The 9,743-nt window shown below is 44.3% G+C and overlaps 1 protein-coding gene across 1 annotated transcript; it reads left to right on the top strand.

Moving 5' to 3' along the window:
• Positions 1-1,620: 1,620 nt before the first annotated feature.
• On the top strand, positions 1,621-9,035 carry FUT10 (fucosyltransferase 10 (alpha (1,3) fucosyltransferase); the record flags this gene model as incomplete). Its single annotated transcript, XM_010159167.1, has 3 exons — positions 1,621-1,825; positions 3,618-3,903; positions 8,200-9,035. Coding segments are annotated over exons 1-3 (1,203 nt in total), but the record flags the coding sequence as incomplete, so codon positions are not given.
• Between the last annotated feature and the right edge of the window lie 708 nt (positions 9,036-9,743).

A 9,743-nucleotide genomic window follows, 5' to 3' on the forward strand; every position in this document is an offset into this window, starting at 1 on the left:
TGGTAGGAAGTTTGGGAGGATTTGCAGGAAGCTGCTGTTCCCGCAGGGCAGCTGGGGGTGGTGTTTTATCCTTCCCTCATGTCCTCCGGGCCTCCGCTCGGCCCGGCCGGGGAAGGGAAGCGCTGCAAGGTCATCTTTGCCAGCGGAGTTGGGACAGGCCAGAGCCTTGCGTGGCCCACTGCGAGTACGGACCCCACCGCAGCGAGTTTTAGCCTTGCACAGGATAAGACGTGTGGTATTAAAGGTACTGTTCTTCTCCAAGGCGTGCCTGGAGTAGATTTTTATCAAGCCAACTGTGGGCAGAATTCAGCCGCTTCCGCTTCCAGGTGCCCAGTTTTGTCTGTAATGCAGGAGGCACAGAAGATGCAGAGGCTTTGTAAAATATCTTGCATGGTTTGAGAAGCGCTCCACTGGCAGCCGTGCACTTCAGTGCCTGCACAAAACCTTCGAAAGCAGCTGTCCCATGCAGAGCAGAACTTGCACAGCACCGTTTCTTGTGAGGTTTTACTGAAGAGGCTTTTCTGATAGTCGGTGGGAAAGGATGAACTGGTGTTGCAGTGGATTCTGGACACAGGATCATTTTTTCACCTCTAGCTGCCAGTGCCACAGACAGTACTGTGCCAGGCAGTAGTTTTGGGATCTATCCTGCTTTGTCAGGTTTTTGGAACTTTGTGAGTGGGATTAGGATGGGGGGAAAGCTAGCAGGTGTGTGCATATAGGGACAATACAATCACGTACACCTTTTTTTCACATAAAACCAGACTAAATTACAGCAGGCACATCTCTGAAAGGTGAGTTTTAAAATAAAATTCAGTAAACTTTTGTGGGTGTGTGTTTCTGCTTTCTGAGCTTTCAGAATACCCAGTTTCAAAGTACCTTCTCCTATCGTCTTTTTTTTTTTTCTTAAGACGAAGCTAGAATTTGCACCTACTCCCATTGTCAGGAGTTGGGATTTTCATGCAGTAACATCCAGCATGCAGCAAAATAGCAGGGCTCTGTGAAAGCTAAAAAAAATAATGTGGGGAAACGAGAATAGTTATTTGAGGACAGACCAGCACAGATGGGGATTACAGGGGAAGGGGAACTTGTTACATTTAAATGTTGTTAGGTGTGGAGAGTGTGTGTGTGGTTACTTTCTCTATGCATTTGGCTTGATATGCTGGTCAACAGAGGTCCCAGAAGACTGCATTGTAGTAAGTCCCACGGCCAGGTGGTTGCGTGCTTCCTCCAGGAGCATTTTCAGGACTTGCCCAGGGAAGGAATGTGATCACTTGCCCATTTGTGAGTCTGCTGAAAAGCAGCATCGTTTGCCATCTGAAATTCAGTTAAACAGCTGCCCTTCCCACATAGGACTGAGCCAGGCCTATCAGCCTCTCTACACTGACTGCAAGGATGAGAGGTTGTGTGCCCCTTTTAGAGAGGATGCCCAAGTCCAGGATGATTAAGGGGGGACTAGATGCTTGGGGCTGTGCATGAGAGTGCTGTTTTGTGCAGGCTGGTTTCTGGATATCTGTCTCAAATGTGGCTCTGATGCCTACAGATAGCTGTGGGTAGACATCAAGCTAACCACTGAGCTTAAGGAGTGGTCTTTATTGATTCTGTACCCTTTTTCAGCAGCAGTCACCATGAAGAGGAGTAAGAATGGAGTGGGAAAACCCTGCAGAAAAGGCTGAAGTCTTTACACAGACTGACCTTCCTGATGCCTAGCTCTAACTGCTCTCTCTGGCAACCCTGACAGAGCAGCATGATCAGGATGAGGAGGAAGAAACTGTGGGCATCTTGCTTCTGCTTTGCAGCTGCCTTTTTCCTTGTGGTGACACTCCAGGTACAGGGGCAAGGGTGAAGTTGTGTGTAAGATTGCTCTCAAAGTATGACACAGTTCTGGCTAATGAGGGTGTTGAAGACAACAGGCGTTTCCCGTACAAGTCTGTGGTTTAAGAGGAGTGTTTAAAGAAACTCTGTCAGCAGCATTTGCCTGGTAGTAATAGCTGACTCCAGAAGTGACGTTACACAGGGAACATCTTTCTTGCACAGCTGCTTGGCTCAAGAAGGAGTTTCTCAGGAGTGATGTACCATACCATGCCATGCTGCATTGTCTCCATCAAGCATTGCCTCCTTTGTTAATGTGTTGGAAGTCATTAGGCAGAGAGGCAAGGCTGGACCTATTTCATACAAATGTGGCAGATGGACCAGGAAGATCTGGGAACATAAGTAAGTGGTGATGGAAATCTGTCTAGCAGTCCTGACTCTAAGGCCATTCTTAGCATTGGGAAGTCCAGAAGCTGGTCAGTAAAAAAATGCATGAGAGAAAAATCAATTTGGAGACATACTAATTTGTGGATGCTGCAGATTTTCATTAGAAGAGAACAACTTCTGGACAAATTGAATCAGCCTTGGCTGGCAGTCTTGTCATGAGTGGGCCAGGATCTGCCCCAGAGATGCCTTGTTGCTTGGGCTCTACTCTGAACTGAGGCTCTGGTTCAGATCAGTACCTCAGGTAACTCCCAGTGGATCCAGCAGGAAGATGTCTGAGGCTCTCCCAGGCCAGCTGCCTGCTCCAAACTGGAGACATTTCCTGGAGGCAGTCACTGACACTCTATGGTCACTTTCAGTTCTGTTACCCTGAACAAGGCATCCAAAGGTGGTAATACGGCTGCCCTAGCATCGGAGCAAAGCTATCAAGTTTTCAGGACCTTTATTGGTAGGGTTTGTGACGCCACTGCACATCCACAGCTAAGACAGTCTGGAGCTGGTTAGAGCTTCCTGGCTGGGATTTTCATCTGGGAGTATTCACTGGATGGTGACTGGGACTACTGTAGCCCACGAGCTGTCAATATAGTTGGGGTGTGTCAACCCCCAGGAAGTTCAGAGAGAGCTATTAGAAATTCTGCACAAATGCAGCGACTTCTTAAATTCTTCTTAAATTGTCCGGGCAAAAACTGGAAGCAAAGAAGGAGAATGTTCCTGGAGAAACCTGGGCATGAGATAGTTGTAGACTTAATTCAATTATATTGCTGCAGTTACATCTTGTCAAACTATTAGACATAGGAGTCTTTTTCCCAGTTAGTGTCTTGTCCACTTGCCAATGCATGAGTGTTTTCTGTATTTTTCTGTACAGCTGCACTTTGCAGAGCCTCTTGTGTGTGCTGTCCCAGTATCCTGTGTTGCACAGAGCCTATTTAGTCTGGCTACAATCAGTGTATTTTGCTAAACAGTGGGAGCAAATGACACAGCAAACAGCAAAGTGAATGCCTGCAGTAAAGATATGAGGGAAATGTTTTCAAACAACCTAATATAAACTACACTCTCCTGCTTTCCAATATCCTCTTTCTGAGCTTTTTCTCGTGAGAAAGCAGAAGTTGTGTTGTTAAATCATAACATGACGTAGCTGTATCTCAGTACAGGAACGTATTTCCTGCCTCCTCCTTACACATTCCAATTAAAGCTTTTGCTGTTCTCATATCACCTGGATGGTGGCTGCTATCAGTGAAATCATCCAATTTGATTGACAGAAACTTAACATACAGACTTAGTGCCTGATGCTTAAACTTCTTCCAAGCAGGTGTCCTGGCTAATGACAGTGATGTGCTGTGACATGTATGTTTATTTCCCTGAAGGTTATCACTGAACTGGGCAATTCAGAGAATAAGGTGGCAGTAATCTCCAATTTACACAGTGGCCCATTAAAGCCTGTGGAGAGACATACTTTTCAGTTTAAGAAGCAGGAACTTCACAGCAGCTTCAAGACAGAGTCTGATGTAAATCACTATCCCGTCCTGCTCTGGTGGTCTCCCCTGACTGGAGAGACAGGGAGATTGGGCCAGTGCGGAGAGAATGTTTGCTTCTTTACTATCAACAAGACCTACCAGCACAATCAGATGACGAGAGCATTTCTGTTCTATGGTAAGGATCTCTTTCGTTTTAAAGGAGTAACTTTCCCTCCTGCCCAGTTATTTTCCTTTAGAGGTTAAATATTCTAGGTGGCAATCACTGAGAGCAGGAAACTTGTGCAGCTCATTGTGCTAAACTTTGCCTGTTGCTGAATACAACCAGCAGAGATTGAGAGATGTATGTTCTGTGTAAAAGTACTCTGAAAAGTCATGGTGCATGTCTGTGGAGTGACTGTTGCCTTGTCTCATGCCGCTTTCCAATCACGTGTTCCCTGTTTATGGGAGAAAAGGTAATTTCCTGTAGTTTGCCAAGTCATGAAAAGACAGTCTGAGATGAAGCCAGCTTTTTCCAGTCTTCTGACTTGTCGCCCCTAGCAGAGGTTCTGCAAGTCCTTGTTGCACTTGTGCAAGTCTTTTGTCTTAAAATAATGCCCTCACTGGTTACTGTGCAACTCTCCTGCCTCGTATGCTGAGAGATTGGTAGGAGACTGTAAATGGAAAGTAGTGAAAGAAACCTATTGATTCTGCAAAGGGAGCAGCAATTAGTGCAACCTTCTGAGCTGGTCTGGCTGTGCTGCCTTGGAAACTTCCCACTACATGTAATTTAAAGCAACTACAGAAAACAGAAAAGATGAGTTTTTTGAAAGTAGGCCATACTTTGTTAATTTTGGGCTTTTCAGGGAAAAAGTGAAATTGAAGTGGAAAAATAAAGCCAAATGCTTTTCTGTGGTAGTTTCAGCTCCTTTTTCTGGAAACAAAACAAAATAAAAGAGCATCCTGAATCTCGTTCACTCAGTCAGGATACAGGTGAGCTGGAAGCCGAGGAAAGAAGGTACTTCAGCTTGTTTGTTAACAGTGAACCAAAAACTTCTCATCACTAATCTTTTCAGAGCTCCAAGTAGGTCAGCTTTGTCAGTTCATAATACAGTGGTTGAGCATGAAAGCAAAGGAATGAGAAGCTGACCCAGTTAAAGACAAGGAAAGCTGGATGTGCATCACATGAAAACGGTAAAGTCTGGTCGTTTTAGTCTCTGGTAGTAATTTTGTTTGTTTCAGCATTAGAAGGACTGTTACTGTCCATTTTTAGCAGGCTTGTGGACATGGTTTACTTACTTATTTTTAAAGGACTCTTTATACTGTGCAGAAGACTCCCAGTAGATTGGGGTGGTGAGGCACTGGAACAGGTTGCCCAGAGAAGCTGTGGATGCCCCATCCCTGCAAGTGTTCAAGGCCAGGCTGGGGGAGGCTTTAAGCAACCTGGTCTAGTGAAAGGTGTCCCTGCCGGGGGGTCGGAACTAGATGATATTTAAGGTCCCATCCAACCCAAACCATTCTATGATTCTATGATTGAATCTTTTTCTAGTGATGCTGGCTTTGAACTGTGTATAGACAAGTGTCAAAATACGCAAAAATCTTACTTATTTTTAAACTGGAATAAATGATGTCACAATGCTAAAACCTGCAGAGACAAAGGTAAGGTGAAAAAAATGCTGCTTCAGTACAGAAAAGTTTCACACACACACACTGACCTTGATGCACTGAACTGTGGGCCTGCAAAAAGGCAGATTTCAGTGTTACAGCATTTTCCTCTAAACAGCCTGTTGAGAGAAAACTTGGAACATCTGCATTTCCATGCTAAGGCTGGATCAGGGCACAGTTTCACCTTCGAAAAAAAGTGCATTAAGTTTCCCCTAATACTTGGTTAGTGAGCTAGTCAAGATAGGAATGATCAAAAGCTTAGGAAAAATGTTATGCAAAAATATGGGTACAGATGTTTTCCAGCAGAACTGCTTTGCTAGGAAAATCTTTTCTGCAGCTTGTCCTGGCCTGGGAAGCCCCTAGGTGTAGGTGGTGACTTTGTCAAGTGCCACCACCTCCTGTTTGGAACTGAGATGTGAAATCCACTGACTGGATTGTACCTGCTTTTGGGAGGTTTTCCCGACTCCACCCTTTCAGTGTCACACACTTCAGAGTTTTGCATGTAGCATGGGCTACCAATGCAACTGAGTCAGCATGAGCTGGATGTGGTGTGGTGCTGTCAGGGCCTCAGGGTTGTTGTTCCCAAGGGAGGAGGATGTTTTTCTGTGCTGGACCGTGGAGTCCTTGGATTATGAATCCTGAAGGAAAGAAGTCTCCTAAGATGCAGAACTTCTGACAGCATCTGTTTTTCTATTCTGTACTTTGCCTCATATCTAAAATTTCCTAATTAATAGTTGGGAAGTTGAGATTGCTTGTAATTTTAGTCTTGTGCTTTCTTTATCCTGTCATAAGCTTCTTTATTTCCTTCATCTCACAGCGTAGGGAACATGCTGACGTTATCTTCCCTTTAATCCTTAAAAGGTTTGTGTTGTCTTGCTGTACTGAGATTGATTGTTACATTAGAATCAGTCATTCTGCTGTGCTCTAATCTGTAGTGCATTTTTATCTAAGTTTTTCTTTGTCTAATTTTCTCCTTGTTTAGTAAGTTTTACATGTTGCATTTTTGTCTCTTTCTCATACCTTTCCTTGTCTCATTCTTTCGTGTGTTTTCCTTCCCTCTTCTCTGCAGTACCATGTTAAAGAGGGACCACCCTAGTGAGAGTCAGAGCTGAAGTGCTATGGTTTCAGTCCATGGCATGTTATTATTGTCTGTATGCACTGCTGCTTCTGTTCTGGGCATCACTTAGAACAAAATGTTTTCAAAACCAGGTAGGCCTTATAAGTTTCCCTTCCAGTTTTCCTCATCTTCTTGTGTCACTATAGCACATCAGAAACAGAGGCAGCAAATAGTATTTTTCACTGAGAGGCACAGCCCTTCATCCTTTTAGTGTTGAGGGTTTGGGACCACCTTTAAGTGGAAAACAGAAGGTCAAGTACTTAGTGGCCTTAAAACCCCACCTGATGCTTCTCAAGGAACTTGCTGTGTAGGAGGTTTTTGTGTTGCTCACAGCTAGTCTTTCCTTGTCTTTAACTGGGTCAGCTTCTCATTCCTTTGCTTTCATGCTATCCATCTCCACTGCAGTAGTGAAGCCTTATGTTGGTTTTATAAGGTCATCCTTGGAGTCCTCTTGGCTCGTGCAGCCACAAAGACCACTGGGCATTTTTTTTTTTTCCTTCTTTATATGTTAAATATATATATCAGAATTCTCTGTCAGACTATTGCTAGCTTCCTCTTCTCCCCATCAGTGGTTGGAGATTAAGGGTAGAACAGGGAGTGAAAAGGTAGAAGTTTGGCTGGGATGGTAGAATAGGTTTTCCAAAGAAAGGGGCTTTGTGGTGTTTTCTAGACCAGCTGTTCACTGTTTGTTTCAGTTTATGAAGCTCCCTTGCTTGACAATACCAGTTGAAAGTTTTGTATATTCGGTGCTTGTACTTATCTAAAAACCAGATACAGTTCTAAGGCAGTGAGGAAATGTCTTGACAGCGATTCATCAGCTTTGCATTTAATCTGCAGTAAGGCTAGTGGTATGAGTGTAGTATAGCCGTATTGACATGAGAACTAGAGTCAGATTCAAATACTTGTATTTTGAATTCAGTTTTGAACAGACCAGCCTTTTAGAAAAGGGTTCTAGGTTTGTCCTAAAGCTTCCACCACTGATTTCCTAAGTTATTTTGGAGCCTGCAGGTCCTTGCAGGGAGGTGCAAGCAGCTGCAGTGGTCTGTTTTTAGAGTTTAACTATGGTTGTTCTTCTGCTATAAGCATTAGTTTGAGGAGCCATCTTCTGGCAGAAGCTACTTCCTTATGTATCTGGTAGGCAGCTGTGATACATCACCTCTCAACTCTCTTTGATAAATTAAATAGATTGGCTTCCAGAGTCTCTATAGCAAAATGTCTTTCCAAGACTTGAAGTCATTCTTGTAATTTTTCTCCTTAACCCTGCCCATCCTTTTTTCCTGTTTTGCTACTAGCACCAAATTGAGCCCTGCTGTAACCATTTCCCTCACATCATGGATAGAGGCTATACCATCTGTTCCCCTATTTACAGAACCAGGGGATTATTAAGCCTCATTTCAGTGCATTAAAATATCAAATGCCTAGTGAGCCTCTGAAATGTTAGGTCTTTAAACTAATATGGCCTGAAAGGAAACCGTTTCTGGTATTAACTACTGATCCTCATTCTCTAGATTCTTGTTCTGCCAAATTCAGTTTTATCTGTCATAATACTCCTCTGCCTTTGCATGAATTGCTCTCTCTGCAATACTGCCTTATGATGTCATAAATGCGGTGATTGCACGTCTGACATTTAATTTAAAACTAGACTTCTGTGTCATTGCAGTTAGTCTGGCATGATAGATAGGGGCAGACTAAATATTTTTTGCTTTCGTCTAGGCACTGACTTCAGCACCGGCAGCCTACCCCTCCCTCGTAAAGCCTATCATGATTGGGCCCTTTTCCATGAAGAGTCACCAAAAAACAACTACAAACTCTTCCACGAACCGACCATCACCTTATTCAACCACACAGCAACCTTTAGCCGCCATTCTCACCTGCCGCTGACCACTCAGTACCTTGAGGATGTAGAGGTCCTGAAGTCGCTGAGGTACATGATCCCACTGCAGATGAAGAACAGCCTGAGGAAGAGGCTTGCACCACTTGTCTATGTACAGTCTGACTGCAACCCTCCGTCTGATCGGGACAGCTATGTCCGTGAGCTGATGTGCTACATTGAAGTAGACTCTTATGGGGAGTGTCTGCATAACAGAGACCTTCCTCAGCATCTCAGAAGTCCAACTGCCATGGATGACGGGAACTTCTATAAAATACTGGCACAGTACAAGTTCATTCTTGCTTTTGAAAATGCCGTTTTTGAAGATTACATCACTGAAAAACTCTGGCGGCCACTGAAGTTGGGTGTGGTACCAGTGTACTTTGGGTCTCCCAGCATTGCAGACTGGCTTCCAAGTAACAAGAGTGCAATCCTGGTATCCAGTTTTTCACACCCTCGGGAGCTGGCCCACTATATCAAAACACTGGATACAAATGATCGAGAGTATGAATCCTACCTACAGTGGAAGCTGAAAGGGGACATTTCCAACCCAAGGCTGCTTGCAGTGTTGAAGGAACGCAAGTGGGGAGTGCGAGATATCACCCAGGACAATTACATTGACACCTTTGAGTGCATGGTGTGTAACAGGGTATGGGAAAACATCAGAAGGAAAGAAAAGGTATGTGTGACACTGTCCTTGTGTCTCACAGAGGCTTAAAATGGCACTGGGCTCAGATTTGTGCCAGGAAGCTTGGTTACCAGTTTTCTGGCCAGCCAAGAACCACTGGTATTGCACTGCTATCGGGGAGTAGTACATCCTTTTGTCAAAGGGTATTGGCAGAAGGTGTGGGTGCATGGCCAGAGGGTGTGTTCCTCATACTGCTGCTGTGCTTGAGTTTGTACACACTGACCGTTGAGCTGGTGAACATATCAGCAGAAGGCTTAGCTTGTTCAGGAAGGAAGTTTTTATCAGGCTACTAGCCTAACTTTCTGACTTGCTTTAGATGCTGAAACATTTGGAAACAGGTTGCCCAGAGAGGTTGTGGGATCTCTGACCTTGGAGGTGTTTTAAGACTCAGCTCAATGCTTCCCTAGGCAATTAGATATGATTACACCTGTTTGGAAGAGGAATCTGGACTAGATGATCACTGGAGGTCCCTCCTGGTTTAAATAATCTGTGACTGTCTGGATCTGCATATGTGTGGGGGCATTCAGACTTGTAGTGACGACATGCCGTTGTCCGTGGCTACATTTGGTGACTACACATTGAAACACCTGTGTTTAAGCCAGGTTGTGTGTTTTTGAGAGAAATTGGACATGTTCTTGCCAGACTAATCCTCTTGAAATGATGCTGATAGAGACCAGGTAGTGTCGTGGTTTAACTCCA

The sequence above is a fragment of the Eurypyga helias genome, unplaced genomic scaffold (genome assembly GCF_000690775.1).
Source record: "Eurypyga helias isolate BGI_N326 unplaced genomic scaffold, ASM69077v1 Scaffold43500, whole genome shotgun sequence".
Taxonomy (NCBI): domain Eukaryota; kingdom Metazoa; phylum Chordata; class Aves; order Eurypygiformes; family Eurypygidae; genus Eurypyga; species Eurypyga helias.